Below are 20,789 nucleotides of genomic sequence, written 5' to 3' on the forward strand. Positions count from 1 at the left end.
ACAGAGGCTTAAGTTTAGTCTGTGTAAACGTGAAGGGTTGATGTATTTGCTGCCTAGATTCCTACCCCAGCTGTAAAAAGGGTGGATTATTGAACAACCTTTGTACAGCTATATTAGAAATAATAATAACAAAGACCAATAGAAGCTCAATACCGGAGAGCTAATCTAATATCCCTTTCAATATAATCCGTATATAAGAAAAGGTCATATGTGAACAGAAAATCAATGTTGTAAGAGATTATTGACACTGAGGTGTTAAATGCATCCATTACTGGAGGTTGTTCAAACGGATTTATCTTAAAACAGACAGAAAAGAACCCTAAATAGTACAAAAGTAACTACACAAAAATAATTAGTAAAAGAAATGAAGAATAAAAAAAGGGTCCATAAACAAAGTCCATTACATATGATATAGGCAGCCTGAAATAACTCTACAATCTAAATATAAAAGATCATCCAACATAATCTCCACAGGCAGCTGTGGAGGCACCAGTGCCAAAGGTTAAAAATTGGGGTGATGTAGTAAGAAAAACAGAGCATCACTATTCTGTTAATGATATGATCAGGGTGAAGATCCTCTTCCTTTCAGGGCACAAATGAATAAAATCTGCTTCATTGTCTCATCAATGTGTTTTGTTTTTCATTGGAGCAGGTCATGGGAAGTTGAATACTGCATTGTTTTCAGTACATGTTAACACAAACAGAGCATGATGCTGAATAATGATGAAATAAACAAAAGCCAAACAGTGTCATTGGAGGGGAGTTTTTCCTTATATGCGTTAGAACAAGCAGCTCTATCCACAGTCAACATGTGCAACGTGTTCACAACACACTGTCAAACATTTTTAAACTAAACCAAATACTTGTTGCTTGTCCTGGTGCGTATGTGAAATCTTTCATTTAAAGTAGGAGGAAATCTGAAGTGGATAAAAAGGGTTAATTAAAATACAAGGGTACATTGTAGAGCTGTATCAAATGGCTGTACCACATGTGGTGCTGTGGATTAGGGATGGCATGCATCCTTGTAGCTGAATAGAAAGCCATGACAGTGCATTAGTGGCCCAACTATCCAAAAAAATCCACAACTGGTTGGCATTCACAGATACATCAGCAATGTCGAGAAAAAAAAAATGTCTGATTGAGGTCACCTTAGTCAGAGCTTGTGTTCAAATCTAAAATCTTTTGAGTGAAATAAACATTGAGCACAAGCACAAAAATATAAATTCTGCACTTTGGATACAAATATCCAAACACAGTCAGATGTGGCCATATTAGTTAACACATCTTTCAAGGTAGGCTGATGGATACATATCTTTTATGAACCCTCAGAGCCCCAAGCTGCACTTTGTGTTTTTTTTTCTACTTCTGTCACTGTGGGTTCATTTTTCACTGCAAGTGACTTCACATCTATTGCAACAGCACAATCGTGAGTACAAGTAGAGAACTCAAACATGTTTTTGTTCAACACAGTTATAAATCTATAAATCATAAAGACAGGAAGGTTTTCTTTTGTTTACTTGTTATTGATGTTTTACAAGAATTGAAATGTAATCACTGTCTTTCCATGTTTCCTCAGATATTACTAATTCTGGAAAAGAAAAAAAGCTACATATATGTATTATTTGCATTTTTACAGCTTTTACTAACCAGGCTTCCTTCAACACTTCATCCTGCAGATCATCCAAACGCTGACATGCTGGTCCCTGTAAGTCAATTATAGCTTACTATTGGCACCAAGATGTGTGTTCTTAACAGAATATTGTTTGTGCAAGTGATTTAATTTCAGTGAGACATAAAGTGATTAAATATTACAATTGTAAGTCTAAGTGCAGTTTCGATGATAACGATGATACGTAAACCCTGATGCTTGGTTTTACATGTTCTGAAGGTTGGTGTTAACGTACTGTGCAATGTTGTTGAGATCTTTAGATCCATCTGAACAGTCCCAAAGTCATAGAGCAGATGACTCAGCCAGAATCATATGAAAAACTAGCCATGCAGCAGATGGTAAAAGCCCCACAGAAGGTCAGACGGGTCAGTCCGAGGTACAAGAAGAGACAGTAAACACAGAGACAGGCTAAATCAACAACCCTAACCCTAACCGCATTAAAATACTGAAGAAGTCCCAAGACAGATCTGCCAAGCAACTTGAAAACCTGCATAGCGCCTTCTAGGCCCATGCATATATTGTTTAAGTTGTAATAAAATTACAGTGAGTTCTATAAAATGTTTGCCCTGTAAAGTTGTCACAAAATGGGTATTTATTAATGTGTTTTTTGTAACAGGGGATAAACTGTTACAATTTAACATGGTCATATATAAGGACTGACTCACTTTTTGAACTAGCATCTAGAGGCCACAAGGGGAACTGCAGTTTTTCACGCTTACACGGGCTCATGTCTCAGACAGCCTTTTATGTCCTAGCTGTGGTATTCAGCTCATCAACACATCACATCATCAGAATCCTCTTCTTCTCACCAACACCACCACAGTGTTACCCATTCTACCCAACTTCACCTCCTCCTCCTTTTCATCAAATATGCTGACGCTATGATGGTGTCACATTTCTCCTCATTTGTGAACATGGCCATTACTTTTCATTAATTATAACTATGCTCTCCCAATTCCACCCTCATAACTATAAACAGTCAAAGATCCTGGCTGAACACAAAGACACAAACTGCTGTTTCTGTGGGCCTCTTTTCCCATCTCTGTTTCCCTAATGTCTCTTCGTACATGTTTAGTCAGTAAATTTATAAAGTCCAGGTTTCTGGGTTTGACGTGTTTAAATGTGTTCAGCCAATCAACAATTTAATAACATGTTGACAAAACAAATAAATAAGTAAATTAATTATGTATTTTATTTTGAACCGTGTTTTTTGTCTGTTAAATTACTTCCTGTTTCTAGTGCTGTTTCCTTCTCAGAATCTTTTTGTTTGGAGAATTAGTTTTTTTTTTGCCTTTCATGCACTGGCCCCATATTCGCAAAATTAAAACTCACACATATGTAATCACCCTGTATAAATAAAATACAGAGCCTGTCTGGAAAGACAGCCCATTTAAACTGTTCCACAGCAACTCTTGAAGTGAAGAAGAAATGGTTCTGAAACAGGATCCAAAATTCACACACTGGCACACACACACAAAAACAGCTTGGTGAAAAATGTGCAAGAGAGCGTGAACAGAAGTAAAGGGCGCTAGCTGCTATCATCATGGTAGAATAAGCTGGGGCAACGAGCAGGGAATTAAGATTCCGGATGCATGGTGAACCAGGAGTGTGGGAGGCACAAATCAACTGCTAACAGACAGGAGTGATAGCTCAAGCACACACACACACACACGTAAAACACAAATAAGCAAAATAACCTACAACGTGTACATACACTACATCACCCTCCTATCAGCACAACCATGCACCCACCCAATTTACCTCTGGGAGATTTCTGGCATTGAATTTAATGAGTAATTATCTGGTTTTGAAAACAAGCCAAGCTGCAGTTAGTTAATGGCTAATCTTTTGAGTTTTAAAAAGTAAAATTACAAAATTTGAAACAAATATTTTAGTTTGTAATATTTTATCTTTTTTTCAAGTGAGCATGAACCAAACAAAGGCAGATTCTTATATTTGAGGTGTAGAGTAGTCTTACGCTCTCCAAACATGTATTCCCTCACCTTGATGCACTCTCAGGTATTTTTGGCACAGATGATTGATAAAGGTGCTGAAGCACTTTGGTAAAAAAATTCCAACCCTAGTCAATCGTCTTTAAACCAAACAGTTACAGATTTATGACTGTAATGGGTACCTGATGTTAACATTACCAGCTTTTACTTCCAGTATCAATCCAACAGAAGCTGATGTTGCATTTACCAGAGAACACAGCTCAAACAAGCAAACCACAGTGCCGATATTAAATTATTATGAGGGATATCACCTAGCACCACATTGTACATCTGTGGTGTGTTTTTACACTTTTTGGATATGAGGTATATGAGACTGTGCAGGCTATTTGTTCTGTCGTTAATTTAGATGTTCATAAAATGTGTTGAAATTAACTACAATATGCAGTTTTACATGTCCTTATATGACACACCTCACTGTAAAACTAAATGTACAGTTTATTTTGAAAGCTTTAAAGATGATTTAACCTTTACCAGACTTTTCTCAAATTTCTGTAAAAGATTTGTTGCATAAAATGCTTTTATAGAAACAATTGAGAAAACCACACCCTGCTCTCTCTCTCTCTATATACAGTGGGGAAAAAAAGTATTTAGTCAGCCACCAATTGTGCAAGTTCTCCTATTTAAAAAGATGAGAGAGCCCTGTAATTTTCATCACAGGTATACCTCAACTATGAGAGACAAAATGAGAAACAAAAATCCAGAAAATCACATTGTAGGATTTTTAAAGAATTTATTTGCAAATTATGGTGGAAAATAAGTATTTGGTCAATAACAAAATGTCATCTCAATACTTTGTTATATACCCTTTGTTGGCAATGACAGAGGTCAAACGTTTTCTGTAAGTCTTCACAAGGTTTTCACACACTTTTGCTGGTATTTTGGCCCATTCCTCCATGCAGATCTCTTCTAGAGCAGTAATGTTTTGGGGCTGACGCTGGGTAACACGGACTTTCAACTCCCTCCAAAGATTTTCTATGGGGTTGAGATCTGGAGACTGGCTAGGCCACTCCAGGACCTTGAAATGCTTCTTACGAAGCCACTCCTTTGTTGCCCGGGCGGTGTGTTTGGGATCATTGTCATGTTGAAAGACCCAGCCACGTTTCATCTTCAATGCCCTTGCTGATGGAAGGAGGTTTTCACTCAAAATCTCACGATACATGGCCCCATACATTCTTTCATTTACACGGATCAGTCGTCCAGGTCCCTTTGCAGAAAAACAGCCCCAAAGCATGATGTTTCCACCCCCATGCTTCACAGTAGGTATGGTGTTCTTCGGATGCAACTCAGCATTCTTTCTCCTCCAAACACGACAAGTTGAGTTTTTACCAAAAAGTTCTATTTTGGTTTCATCTGACCATATGACATTCTCCCAATCCTCTTCTGGATCATCCAAATGCTCTCTAGCAAACTTCAAACGGGCCTGGATATGTACTGGTTTAAGCAGGGGGACACGTCTGGCACTGCAGGATTTGAGTCCCTGGCGGCGCAGTGTGTTACTGATGGTAGCTTTTGTTACTTTGTTCCCAGCTCTCCGGAGGTCATTCACTAGGTCCCCCCGTGTGGTTCTGGGATTTTTGCTCACAGTTCTGGTGATCATTTTGACCCCACGGGGTGAGATCTTGCGTGGAGCCCCAGATCGAGGGAGATTATCAGTGGTCTTGTATGTCTTCCATTTTCTAATAATTGCTCCCACAGTTGATTTCTTCACACCAAGCTGCTTACCTATTGCAGATTCAGTCTTCCCAGCCTGGTGCAGGTCTACAATTTTGTTTCTGGTGTCCTTTGACAGCTCTTTGGTCTAGGCCATAGTGGAGTTTGGAGTGTGACTGTTTGAGGTTGTGGACAGGTGTCTTTTATACTGATAACGACTCCAAACAGATGCCATTAATACAGGTAACGAGTGGAGGACAGAGGAGCCTCTTAAAGAAAAAGTTACAGGTCTGTGAGAGCCAGAAATCTTGCTTGTTTGTAGGTGACCAAATACTTCTTTTACTGAGGAATTTACCAATTAATTCATTAAAAATCCTACAATGTGATTTTCTACATTTTCTTTTCTTATTTTGTCTCTCATAGTTCAGGTATACATATGATGAAAATTACAGGCCTCTCTCATCTTTTTAAGTGGGAGAACTTGCACAATTGGTGGCTGACTAAATACTTTTTTTCCCCACTGTATATATATATATACTGTATATGCCTCATAAAGCAGACCATATGCAGGTGACTCATTTAAAAATGCAATTGGATTTTTTGTTTCACCAGGCACATATGTTGTTATCAAGCTTCATATTCATTTGTGCATGAAGAACAAATCAAGTCAAATCTCCCCAGGCTAAAGACTGTAACTAAAGCCGCAATAAACATCTGTACAGTTAGAGGTTCTCAATGCTCGCAAATCCATCCTTACAATATGCAGCACACGGAAGTTGAGGTCTTTAGGTCTACATATTGTGCGTCATTGAAACCAGTAGTCAATGTTTAGCCACCTCTCTAATCCATATCGAGGCCATGTCATCCATTGTATAGCAGGTCCTGTCACAAACTGATAAGCAGGGGGGTTTCCAGCACCATGTATAGGTCTGTGCTTTGTTTAAAGCTATGTATTCATTTATTTATTGAGTTATTTTTGCAAGAAGGAAAAAAAAACTAATCCTTAAGTTAGACCCTCTATGTCTGTTTTCTGTAGGTCCGTCAACATGGTCAGTCTTTTAAAATGTAGGGCCCACATCCTCTTTTTGTTTTAAAAGCTCCATAGTTTAGGTTGTCTCTGTGATGCCAGCTCAATATCTACAGACTTTGCATTGAATACATCTGCACACTTGATATATCTGGTGTGTCTGTTCAGCAGAGACTAAATTTCTTTCCAAATCCAAATGACATTTACCTTAATAACCAGGCTCAACAAAACAGCTAGTTTACACAGAGACACAGTGTAAAGGTTTTAAGCACAAATTTATTTGTGAGATTGTGCTGGTAAATGATATGGATATGGACTTAAGCTATGTATTGGAGCTTCTATGTTAATAAATGACTCATTAGCTACAGTGGTGTGAAAAGGTTTTTGTCACATAAATATTTCAGATCATCAAACAAATTTAAATATTAAACAGAAAAAGTAAACACAAAATGCAGTTTTTTAATAAAGGTGCCATGTAGGTTTGGATTTTTTTCCCTCTTTAATAAAAAAACACCTTTACTTAGAAACTGCATTTTGATGAAAGGCTATCATTTTAAGGGCTCCTTCACGTGGCAGAGATAATATCAAAGATATCTCAAGATGTGCCAATAACAGGTGGCCATGTACAAAGACCATGCCTCCACAGACTGCATCCAAGTTACTATATACACAGATGATGAGTACATAAAATATTAGTTTATAAATTCTCCATAATTCTATCTCCTAACTGGGCAGTGAATGTTATTAGTATATATATATATATATATATATATATATATATATATATATATATATATATATATTCTACCTGAAACATTTTTTGTGTTAGAATGTTGAGAAACATAACATTTAGTTTGCTGACAGGAGAACAGGAGGGAAATGATCAACATTAAGGACATGACTACTGTAGTTGTAGTTCTGGATTTAAATATTGAAATGAACAAAGAAGCACGGAACAAATTTGCACTCCTGAAGCCAGAGGAATTAGCCTCAGATTCCTTAGTTTGTTCCTGCTCCATACTGTCATCATTTTGGAATTAAATTACACTATTCCTGTTCGGACAACACAGATACTGAGAACTACTAAACACCAGTGGGGCTTCAGGCAAAAAAATTTATCCTGGAAAATACATAAGTTATGTTACATTTACACCCTTGATGCATTTGATTGTATCAACACCTTGAGGAGTCAGCTGCACACTGATCAATTATCACCAGCTGTCTGCAATGAGCTCTTGTGGGATTGTTAGACCTGCCATAAGATGAGCAGAGATATGTATAGACTACAAAGCAAGGGCAAGTGCAATGTAGCTCAAGGTTCCTTTAAACAAATCTGATAATCTTATGTGTAGAGGGCAAGGTGTTCACCGCAGGTCTAATGTGAGTTGAGTAATGAGAAGGAAGGTTTCAGCCGAACAGAGACCTCATCAATACAGCCTTTTTCTTCATCTTGATTCGTATAAGACCTGTTGATTAAACACTCTGAGTGATTCCACTGATGCTCTCTGGTGACCCCTCCTATTTGTAAAGGAGACAAATTAAAGTCCTCCATCAAAATGTGATCAATGCCACAGAGCCTCTGGCTGAAATGGGCACCACGGTATAATGAAGCTATAACTCAACTTTACTGCTTGGTAAATGAATGATGGACATTTGAAAGAACCCAGGAAGGATTTCCCGTTGACTCATTGCCTCTTTTATATGTCAAATTGAGAAATTAACCTAAATTCAATCTTTTTTGCCAGCAGTACATTCATACAATAATTACTGTTACTACAAGAATCCTAGTGTTGTTTTAATACTCTTGATCAATGAATGAATTCATTTGTTCGATGACTTAATGTCAAATGCTGGGCCCATTTGTGTTTGCAAACTAATCCAGGTAACTCAGACATAGCTCACTGAAACTGATCTCATCATATGAAAAGGTCAGGCTTTTTGAGCAACAATTCTTTTTTACTTTGTCTTGTTTTACAATTATAAAGCTGTGGAAAGGTGGGAGCTCTAAACATGTCCAGAGGAGCACAGCTGCACATCGGTCGAGTAGACTCGACCGATAGAGGGAGACGATTTAAGATTGACGGTAATGGTCAGCTGATGCAGGTATGGGCTATGCTGATTTTTAGCAGCTAACGGCCAACCTGTTTGGTCAGTGTCTTTTTTTCCTCCAGTGAATAAAATACCACAATTTAATGCTGACACACATTTGTTTAACTAAAATAAATATCTATTGAACTACACTTAATGTCTGTCTCTTTCAATATGCATATTGCATCTGCAATGCACTGCAAATATACTTTTAAATTAAAAAATAATGTATGAACAGAATATTGAGTGCATTAAAACCACTTTACTTTTGGATGAATAATCAACTCCAATATAATTTCTTCAAGTCTTCTGAGCTTCTAGTTTCTAGCTTTTTCTCTCCCTTAATCATCACTAATTGTTAAAAAACAGGCTAATGCATGTGTGAAGTGCTAACAACACTCCACAGCTGCGCCTTCCTGGTTAGCTCTTTTAATGTGCATAGATGTCAGATGATGCCGATTATTAAAGAATGGCCAAAGACCTTGTTAATTGTTAACTTGTTGACAGATAAAGACATCACATCAACTTCACCCACCTACAGCAGCACAAACCTATTCAATTTTAAGTTTATTAACATGGAGCCTTCAAAATACTTTTTTCTTTGTGAATTTTGTGTGAATTATCTACTTATTTATTTCTAGTTTATACTGGTTTCATATATTATTCAATAATTTTGACTTCACTGGGTGAATTAAAGTGTTTTGTCATGTCTTTTGTGTTAGCTAGGCTGGGTTACCACAACTTTGTATTTAAAGTTTTCCATTCTTGATAAAATCTCACCTGTATTTGTGATCTGTAAACTTAAACCAAATAAACTCCATTTTAGGCCAGAACACTGTTCTCATTCACATTCAAGATGACGCTAACCTTTTGTGAAAGCAAGACACAAGACTCAGGTGATGCTAAAACACAATGCAACGTGCGATTGGAAGCTTTAAATAGACAGTGATTCATTTAAAGAATAACGTCCACATTGAATGGATTTCTCTTTTATCAAATGTGTTTGCTTTTGGCTAATCTACTTGAAGTTGCTCCTTTCTAAACTACAGCTTTTCATACTGCCACCTGCCCCAAATACATATGAATAAGGACTCACGCGTCACAAAGGCAGCTTTGGCATGCATCAAAAGTTCTTAATAAGATACTTTACCTGCAAGGCACCCCATAAGTGACTGCAGCACCAGCAGTTTCCATAGCAACATCATCTTCAATTTTGTAGGGTCAAAGTAGTCTCACATCCAATCACAAATGTATGGAATCCGATTTGCACCTTTCTGGTTTTCCAATCTGTGGAAAAAGAAGCAGGTGAGATGAGTTGGCAGAAAGGTTCTCATTAGTAGCATCTTTAAAAATCAAGCCTCTGTCTTCTACTCAGCAGGCTCATTTGACAAGGTGTGGAACAAAAAATCAGTAGGAATGTACAGCTGAGAGCATGCCAATATATATTAATTATGAACTGCATTTATAGTCAGTGAACCAAATTTTATGTCACAGTCTGCACAGAAAACACAGATTTCCTCTTTCATGGAAGTTGCACCACAAAGAAAACTGCTTCAGTTTCGGCACATGAACACAAAATTGCATTCATTTCCACATCTCTAGCAACACTAGGGACACTTATTTTTAAGTCAATTTCTGAGCTTCTCATATAACATTGTTCATGGTTTAAAACTTGTAGCTTTCATGCTCAAAAAAGTGCAAAGCCAAATAATGGAAAGCATTAAACTGCTGGAAATCATGGAAGGATTTTTTATAATAGTTGTGTGCTTTTCCCTGAACACAGACAATGTCTCTATGGCAGGAGAAAGTCAGGGAAGTATGAATGAGGCTAAGAAAAATGTGTCAGAAACAAAAAGAAAACATGGAATGAAGGCAGAGAGGATTATTTCTATAGTTTGTTATCTACAGCGTGTCATGGTAAACTATGGTCAGTGATTATTGACTGTCAAACTTTGGGAATGTGTGTGGAGAAAAGCCTTTTCTAGATGGGCCTGGCCGTATGAGAGAGATATGGTTGTGTCATGACTACAAAAGGACAGAACAGTGGCAGTGCCAGCAGGATTTTAAATTCATAAACATCCTTTAACAGGGACATCAAAAACCACAAGACCACATATGAAGGGTTAGTGGAGTGTATGAATGGACTGGCTGCTGTTTGTTTCAAACTAGTGTTCAATATTATATTCATTGCTGTAACCATAACAACAGATTCCCAATTGAATCACCAAACAAAGGTAAAAAAATATATATATATGCAGTATATTGTGTTGCTCAGTAAAATTTAAAAGCTTAATAAATAACGATGCAATTTCCAGTTGTGCTATTGACTTATTCCCTTATATGATGACATGCAGTAAAGTCATTTGACACCTGATTTCTCATGTCTCTTAAAGTAGTAAAACATTTCTATTGATGTATGTGTTGTATTATATAAATGATGCATAATGCCTTTGTTCATGCTAGCTTACATGATTGCCAGTGCTTCCATTTAACACCCACCATCTGGCAATACTCTTTACTTAACTTTAGAATTGCTAAAAAATACACCTGCATGCTCTTTCAGCCCAATTTACTTTGTATTAAAGTCTTTAGTTTAGTATAGTCTAGTATTTTACTCAGTTGCTTTGTGTGTGGGACTTGTAAGTATATATTAAAAATTTTAATTTTACTTTCTGTTTGAACCTTTTTTTAATTTTGTTTCTTTCTTGTTTCTCTTCAGTGCTAATCGATAATGTATGTGCTACTGGATGCTTGAATTTCCCCTGAGATCAATAACATATCTATCTATCTACTTTTAATTCCCCATTTCCAATACTTTCTAGCATTGTAGCCAAATTAATAGGTATTTGGTTTAGAGGGGTTGTTTAGTAAAGCAGAATGTAAATAGGACACGGTGACAGAAGGCAGATTTATCCAGTATGCCAGCAACTGTGAGGGAAGAATACAGAATAAGTTCTGAAGGTTTGAGGGAAATGTCAAAGGCTGCCTGTGGAAAAGCTGTACTGTTGTACAAATTAAAGCAACACAAGTGGAATCTACCTTTTCCAGAGCTCCTCCAGGAAACAAGCGGCATTAATCTAGTGTCTCCTGGGTAAAAATACATTTAGAATTGAGGCATGTTTGACACAAACCTCTTCAAAATTACATCTATTTGTGTAATTTTTCCATTACAAAGTAGCAAAGAAGATCTTTGTTACCCCACCCCTGCTGTGACTGAGTACAGACAGCATAGAGATTTAAAACACAGTGAAAAACACGTCCAAAAGGCACCAGAAACTGTTTGAGTAGGCTACGCTCTCATTAATCTTAAAATCTCTTCTTTCCAGCTCTGTCTCCTGTCTCCACCTACAGAGAAGAGGCTTTTTATCTCCGTACATCATATAGTGAGTTGTCAGAACCTGTCTGGGATGCAGCAGTGGTGCAAGGCTGTGCCTTACTCCTAGAGAGCAGTTTTATGCATATTCAAGTTGTTCTTATGAAAGCAGCGAGCCCTGTGCCTATTAGGCTAATGTGATTGTCTGTGATGTTGGTTTCCTTTTAACATTTTACACCAGCATTAAATGGATTAATGAATCTAGTACAAAACATTTAGTATGATGCACAAGGGACTTAAGAGTTCAAATACCATGTGTGTTTTTATAGATAATAATAATAAAATGAGCAAATTAATTGCCCCTAAATGCAGGTAAAAACATATTGTATGACACCAGCGTATTTCACTTTTTTAAATTAAGTACTCAGTGAAGTCACCTAGTTCTGTCAAAGCGCCCAAAGTTTAAAAAGGGGACATAATAAATTCTAATCTTTTTTTCTGATAATAGTTTTGTCTGTGACCTGAGGAATGTAATAATTGAATTATTTTAAGAATAGTACACAGTTAAAAAAATATAGAAACCATTATTGCATTTTTGAAGTGTGTATGGGGCTGCAGCTGTGTTGCAGGCTCATTTCAAAAGGGGCATTTCTTTAAAGAGGACCTCTATGCACTGTGTTTTATTCTGGGAATCCATTGATAAAGCTTTGCATAACACATAATTCAAATAATCCTTATTCATCTCACTGGTCTTTTATGCAGCAACTCAGTTCATTCCGTCTGATGATCCTGTGTATTTAAGGCCTCCCTTCCCTAAAAGCCCTCTTTATCCTGAGTGGCCAACTTTCTGAGGACTTCTGCAGGGCAGCACCCAAAGGTTGTGAGCTGTACTGCTTCATAGGCATGTTGTGCCTGCAGCAGATGACCATATTAAGCAATCAGGGTAGTCAGCCCAGCACAAAAAGAAAAAACACTTTATGTTTACAGTGTTATGAAACCTGAGCTTTTGGGCTCACAGGAACTTTGGCCACATCTGACAGTCGACATTGTAACTTTAGATACATGACAGAAAAACAGATAAGAATAAGGGGGGCACTTTAATTAGAGAGTTTCAATGATGACAAATGAAAATGCACCTAAGGGTACTGATGATGAGGAGTTAGGATTTTGGCCATTTATGAATCAGATCATTTAAAAAAAGACCCCAAGCGTGGAAAATGTCATTGCATATTCTTCCAATTAGCAGATCCAAGGAAAGCAAAGAATGCAAAAGCAATCAAACTTACACACACAATAACACAGAGACACCAAGTAAAACTCCTGCAGAAGTCCATTTGTGCTCAAACTCTTTATACAGCATCTTTGGACAGCATGTGATTATAATCAGCAGGTACTCACGTGACCTTTGACTAGAGGTCACATGACCAAATATCAGGCCGATATTTGCTATTTTTTTTTAAATATGTTGGCATCAGCCAATATCAGCATTTAGCAGTGCAGATTAAGATTCTGTTTTGATGTGTAAAATAATAAATAAATAATAAAGTGACATGTTCTAATGAATGACGATGTATATGTATATACGACTATGTATAAATTATTGTTGAAGAGTTATATCATATTGCTCTCTGTTCTCTCTCTGTATATGTGTTCATACGGGGGATAACCCTGTTAGCGGGCACAGAGCAGAATCATAGAACTGAACTTTTGTGGTAAGTTTGTTTTCCTCCAGTTTGTTAGGGTCTATTTGTACAGCATCAGAGCTGTGCTTTGGCTTCCTCCACCTCGTCTCAACTCGACCTGATAAAGCACCTCAGCGGCTAAAGATAACACACCACTGAGCACCTCACAAACTTGCTCTTGCCTATTGTTGCTGTAATCTATTTAGTTACTTGACGCCAAGAAAATGGAAGTTGATAAATGTCCTGGCTATGCAGAGCGTATCCAGCAGTGCCTTCTTAACTCTGGTGCAGGCCAGGTTTACAGGGCTTACAGGTGCTTGTTGTGTTGCACTGACATGGCTCATGACACATTTGCCTTTCACAGTTATTCATAAGCACAAAATTGAAAGCATTCAACAAGCAAAAGAAGCAGAAACAAAAAATCAATTCATATGGTGCTAGATTAAAAACTGCTACTAATAGTCAAGGTACTACTAATAGTCATGCTGATCTCACGTTTCCTGCCATAATTTGCAGTCACCACTCAAATGGCAGCAATCATCAATGTAATATAGTGCAGATGTATTTGGTAAAGCAAGATGACTGATGGCGCTTTGGGGCATAAGGAGAGGAGATAATCAGCAAATTCAGTCAGTAACAAATTACCAGAAAATTAAAACATTGGTCGATTTCCCACCAATCACACAGTTAACAGTTTATTGAATTTTTAATGTGCAAAATGAGGTCAATGCACACTAGTACCTTTCTGCAAATGCACATCAGTAACAGGGTTATTCTACCCAAAGAAAGCTGTGGTGTGACCATTTTCTGCAGGTAAGTCTTCTGCAAGGGTTTAGCATTAGTTTTGACAATACCGATGTCGATAAAAGTGAGTGGCACAACTGTGAGAAGGGACATAACCCATGAAATCAGGCTCCATGAACAAAAAGCTCACTCTTTGGTCCTCCAGAATTTAGTGATACAGTCCAAAATCAATCTATTACAAAGAGGAAATTGATGTCTTTGCACAGGAGGTGTAGAATCACACCTTGAATTAAATTAGCTCGGGAGGAGATAACACGTTTGGTTAATGTACTGCACTGGTCCTAAGGGATCCATCGTCCAATGATATCAGGGCGGAGAGCCAAACAGAGCCAGGCTTGATCAAAGAGGCAACTCGGCCAAAAGACAGCTGTATCTAACACCTGTAGTGGATGCAGCTACCTTTATGTGATGCTCATTTGTTGTGACATGAAATAGCTGCTTTTTTATTCAGGAAGAGAATAACAGTGAGGCATTAGTGGTAAAGAATTGTATTTAAAATGAAGTATTAACTAAGTAACTAAGTATTTTAGGGATATATAGGTTGTGACAGTTCTTTTTATGGCTTCCATCACTCTTGTGTCTTTGCTATTTATGTGAATAAATCCATGTTGTCTTGTTTTTACATTTTTTGTGCCAAAGCTGGCACCCTAATTGTTAATAAATCAATGTGTTTTTTTTTACAGATGGCCTCCACATGGTGTTAGAAGCTAATCAATCATGGCTTGCCAGGATAATTTTATTACCGACAGACACTTAAATTAGAGATATAATCAATAAAAATCCCCATGGTCCCTTATTTTGTTACAGCAGTTTACATCAACCAGAGTAATTCCTTCCTATTCTCTATTGTTACCTTGATAGTTTTTGTCGTCTGTTTTCATTTTTTTCTTCTCTCTTTGCTATATTATAAACAGCTATAGGCATACAAATTCCCACCCTGTATGTTTTACACTTAGTGTTGTTATGAGAACTCTGGACTATGGTGATGATAAAGCCAAACTGTGACTGCTCCACGAAACACCTCTCTGCTGTGCATCTGTGTCACCCCTGATGTGGAACATGTGACTTTTTCCAAACTGCATCCCCCTGCTTACTGCCAGCTCAGTGTGAGCTATAAGAACTTATTTTAATAGAAAGAACTTTGTGATATTGTGATTTTGCTCTGGAAAAACAAAGAAAATATGCTTTAAATCACAATTACTTAAAGAACCTGATCTCTGGCCACATTTATTATAAACGTGTACCTGACACTTCCGGCAGACATATTAGGATGTATGAGAGAACAGAAACGCAGAAAAGGAGGTGGGAGAGGAGTTTGACAATAGTAAGGTGGAGATAACTCATGTGACTGTCGAGAAAATATTTGATACTGAAAAAGCACTCATTTTGGACTAAATGACTATAATGGTATATTATAATGGTATGTAAGTGGGGTGGGCTTGATTGACCTTCCAGAATACATGGACATACTGTAGAATGGGTCTCTGTTTGTTATCCCAAATAAATTGGTGTGTTTTCGGAGCAAAGCCAAATGGTTATTTTTTAAAATTATTTTAGTCCTGTTTTTTTTTTTTTCTTACCGTCCTTGGTTTAAATAAATGAACCAGCTAATTTACTTGGATACAGTGACTACAGAATCCCATATTTCTCTACCCTAGACGTGTGATCGTCTGGTAAACGCTTTTATAGAATCCCTAATTATTTTGAAGAGATCCAGTTTTGAATAACTGCACTTCAGAACATCTGCAGTTATCTCCAGTCTTACATTGTGTCAGTTGGATGTTCTTCCGAAGTAGGTAATTGCTCATCAGGGATTTTTTTTCCTCCTGGGATTCTATAACTTATTTATTTATTTATTTTACACTTCTCAAAAACAAAATCAAAAGAAATGACGAAAGATGGCACATAATACATTTTTACTTAATTTCTGAGCATCAGCAGCTGCCACCTACAATTGGTAGATATTTAGCACTAATGTCAAAGTAAACCTAAACAGTGGATAGAGGCCTCAACGTCCTTTGTGATGTTTCTTCAGAGGCTTTGTTTAAGATATTTATGGCTAGTTTACCTGCATGCAACCAAAGTCTTCTAAAACATGATTGATACTACTGGTAATTGGACTGTAATTGGAAACTATAGACAGATTAAATTAAATCTTACAAGACTGTGGTAGAAGCAGCACCACAAGTACAGAGTATTTATTGAGCTCTGCATTTTAACTGTCACACAAGTTTGACAATAAGAAAAAATGTTTCCTTTATTTTTTTGTAGTATATAATTTCTTAAGTAGCTTCTTTGACTGAATACAAGATGTGTGCATAAAAATAACCAAGTACAAAATACAAAATGACATTTGTTATACTTTTCATTATGGGTGATGTAGTACGTTCAGATGTGACAAAGTATTCACAAATAATGCAACAAATGTAGAACACAGAGCAATCACATGCTCTGGTATGTATTATAATATGCAATATATAATATTTTTAGTAATTAATTTTGTAGTAGAGTAAAATTTGACACCTGAAACATATCGAGTATTAGTGAAAACACACCCAAATGAATGAGTATATAGCTGCAAGCATTGAAGAATGAGTATATTTATTAGAGAGAGATACTTCCAAAATCATGAAAACAATAAGTCTCTTTAGGCCTTTTATGTTGGATAAAAAAAAAACACTAACATACGCAAACATCCAGATTATTTTCTGCACTTCCCAAGTCAGACGACTCACAGATCACAGGTATTAATGGGCTCGAGCTCCAATCAGCACAGTCTAGCACCGTGTGACACCTAGGTGGACATCCTGAGTTTCAAAGTGTTGAGATCACCGACTGCGGCCTTTGACCACTAAAATTTCCAGCACGTGATATCATGCTCAACAGAACAAGATGCTGTTGTGGACAACCTCTAGAACCCAGGAAAAAAACCTTTCCTGAAGTGACCACTAAAGCCGGCTCTACAAGAAAATCAATCCCCACAAATCTCCATTTTAAAAAGCCTGACTTCAAGAGCAAATATAAGTACATACATCTAATAAACACATTTGGTCTCTATAGATAATGCCCTCATTCGTGACAACTTTTCAGGGGTTATATTTTAAAAATAACTGCCTGAATAAATTATAAAACAGTTTAAAGTTATACAACTAGGGGCATGACTACTATTGTGACATGGAGATGTCCTCTTGCATTTCATCGGCATGCCCATAGGTGACTGCCAAGATGGTGATGCCGAGAGCCTCCGAAACTAAGCAACAAACCGATCAGTATAAAATCCTGTGAACTTGTTGAGTACCTAAGTTTTAGGGCTGAACGATTTTAGGAATAAATTGAATTGCGATTTTTCTGGCAAATATTGTGATTTCGATTTCATCCACGATTTTTTTCAAATCAAGTTTTAGTGCACATGAGCATTTGCAAAGATCACAGAAACTTACATCATACCTAGGGGTGGGCGATATGGCAAAAATTCAGGATTCTTTAATGATAAAATCACAATCACTATTTGTTTTTACATTGACACTAATTTGCATGTTTCTGTGTAAATGACGTCAGGTAGCTCTGTCACTTCTCACAAATTATCAGTAGATCTAAAAGTAAACTCTGATAACGTGCACTCAGTATTAGTTTTCAATAAACATGAAAATTTAAATAACAATTACAGAACAAAAATTTAATTTTAATTTTATTTCATTTAAACAGACCGTGTGCCTCCTAAGGTTAAACAATAAATACAGTATTGAGACTTAAGTAACTCTTAAAGTTCAATGTGATTTAGAACAAATGATCAAACTTTCATGGGAATCATATCTAAGGACAAACGGAGCTGCTGCTGTCAGCTCTGTCCACCGTTTACTAGAGTCCTCATGGAGCCTCTTCATCAAATGCCTGCGTTATTGTTTTGGTGACGTCATTAGCTGTTGCCTCTGTCTGCATCTGATGTACACATGCGGCCCTCCCACTGCGCGCACACACACACACACACACACGTAGAAGAGCTGCTGGCGGCACAACAGCAGCGAACCTAAATATCACGAGCTGGTAATGTTCAGAGAGGTGGGCGCGTACATGCTTGTAACATTATAATACATTCGTATACACGCGGCCCTTCCACTACGACACACGTCGCGCGCACAGACACAGACACAGGCTTAAAAGACGCGCCGCTGCTGCCGGCAGAAACAGTACCGAGCATAAAGGAGTTCGTTTTAGGGACCAGTTCCTCCGTTCTCTTTTCGTTTTCAGCTGTAGCATTTGACAAAACAAAACCTGATTCAGTTAGGAGCAGTGCAAAAAACCGTGGCTTTGACGATCTCAAAATCGCAATTTTCGGTCTAAAACGATAGATCGTTCAGCCCTACTGAGTTTGTTTACCTTCATTAAAATACCTGCCTACAGTATACATTTCAATGTAAAACCAGTATAATATGGATCAACAAACACACTAAATTCCTAATAACAGCGTCCTTTATACTATGCTTACTGAATCTCAAATGAAGCTATTTTATATAAAGGAAGCTGTTACAGGCTCAGACTCAAACAGAGTTCAGAACTTTTCAAGGTCCCGTCTGAACAGCTTCCCCTCCTGACTGCACGAACAGATAAACCACAACAGTGAGCAATTTAGTGGAAATGGCACCTCAGACAGAAAGGTATTGATTTTTATTTTTGCTATTGTTTGTATCAAAAAGAGAAACAAAAATTAACTTTCAATAAATAAAAATAATTCTTAAACATAAAAGAACACAGATAACCAGATACAACCTTGCTCTGTTCATTTCCATCTCTGTCCTCATTTTCTTCTTTCACTCACAATAATTGTCTTCAATATAATAAAGACTGTTTACTGTGATGCTCCAGTTTTGAGTCTATAATTACCACACTCAGCGACTGACAAGAGTTAGCATAAACTCTTTATGTGTAGCTATATTGAAGCTATGCCTATAGGCATAATGTCACATAGGTTCACATGACTTTGCATGAGCAGTGCAAGTTTCATCCTCAAAAGCTTGTGACAGAATCAAAATCGATCGATATAAAGCAGCGCAATGTTTAGTTTATACTGGAGTCATCACAGCGCTCGATTCAGTCTGTAATCTTGATTCAGACAAAGAAAATAACAACGCCCTGCAGGAAGTGCAGTTTATCGAGTGCTTACATTGTTACTAAATCAACGAGGAAAGATGTCTCTCTCACACAGCAGCCACACCCATCAGGGCACAATGCACCTCTGAAAACAAAGCAAACCACATTCAAGGTGGTGTATTATCAAGAGCAAACCTGGCCTCATCCTGAGACTGCTTGGAAGGAAGAATCTGTTTGCAGGCCTTATATAAGTCCATTTAATAATGCAGCAGTCCACGTGCTTGGATCCCCCTGAAGTTAGATGCTGTGTGGCGTTGCTCTTATTAAGCACTCAATTAAAGCCATTCCCAAGGAGAAGCAGTGTGCAACAATGTTTGAATTAGGAAACATCGCCTGCGCAGACAGTCTGAGAACATTCACCCCATAGGAGCACAGAGCCTTAAAACCAAAGGCCTAGAAGTGACAGAGCATCATAAAGCATCACACACGCAGGGAAATTATTCTAATATGATTGGATTACAAATAGGACTTTTACAGAATCAATGAGACTACAAAAATAGAGCAATAGATGGAGCTGTCTCAACGAGCCAGCTTAGCTACATTTTTTAATCTGAATATTAATAATGAACACTAAGATGTGACTAGATAGACAATACTGAGGAGCCCTGCAATATACTTGAGTGTGCTTATTGCCGACAGCTTGCAGCACAGAGCAGCGTGCACACAGTGAGTTTCTAAATACACTCAACAAAAATATAAACGCAACACTTTTGTTTTTGCTCCCATGTTTCATGAGATGGACTTGAAGATCTAAACTTCATTCCAGATACACAATATTACCATTCCTCTCAAACATTGTTCACAAATCTGTCTAAATGTGTGATAGTGAGCACTTCTGCTTTGCTGAGATAATCCATCCCACCTCACAGGTGTGCCACATCAAGATGCTGATCTGACATCATGATTAGTGCACAGGTGTACCTCAAACTGCCCACAATAAAAGGCCACCCTGAAATGTGCAGTTTTGTCTCACAGCAAAATGCCACAGATGCCACAAGCATTGAGGGAGCGTGCAATTGGCATGCTGACAGCAGGAATGTCAACCAGATCTGTTGCTCGTGCATTGAATGTTCATTTCTCCACCATAAGCCGTCTCCAAAGGCGTTTCAGAGAATATGGCAGTACATCCAACCGGCCTCACAACCGCAGACCACGAGTAACCACACCAGCCCAGGACCTCCACATCCAGCAGGTTCACCTCCGAGATTGTCTGAGACCAGCCACTCAGACAGCTGCTGAAACAATTGGTTTGCATAACCAAACAATTTCTGCACAAACTGTCAGAAACCGTCTCAGGGAAGCTCAACTGCATGCTCGTCGTCCTCATCGGGGTCTTAACCTGACTCCAGATCGTCGCCGTAACAGACTTGAGTGGGCAAATGCTCACATTCGATGG

General features: G+C 37.8%; 1 protein-coding gene across 1 annotated transcript in view; it reads right to left on the minus strand.

Moving 5' to 3' along the window:
- Positions 1 to 20,789, minus strand: part of cntn4 (contactin 4) — a 133,237-nt gene that overhangs the window by 107,372 nt on the left and 5,076 nt on the right. The window contains exon 2 of the mRNA XM_028406752.1: positions 9,597 to 9,733. Coding sequence (XP_028262553.1) covers positions 9,597 to 9,651 — 55 coding nt within the window. The 5' untranslated portion in view covers positions 9,652 to 9,733. The remainder of the gene's footprint in view (positions 1 to 9,596; positions 9,734 to 20,789) is intronic.

The sequence above is a fragment of the Parambassis ranga genome, chromosome 5 (assembly GCF_900634625.1).
Source record: "Parambassis ranga chromosome 5, fParRan2.1, whole genome shotgun sequence".
Classification (NCBI taxonomy): Eukaryota; Metazoa; Chordata; class Actinopteri; family Ambassidae; genus Parambassis; species Parambassis ranga.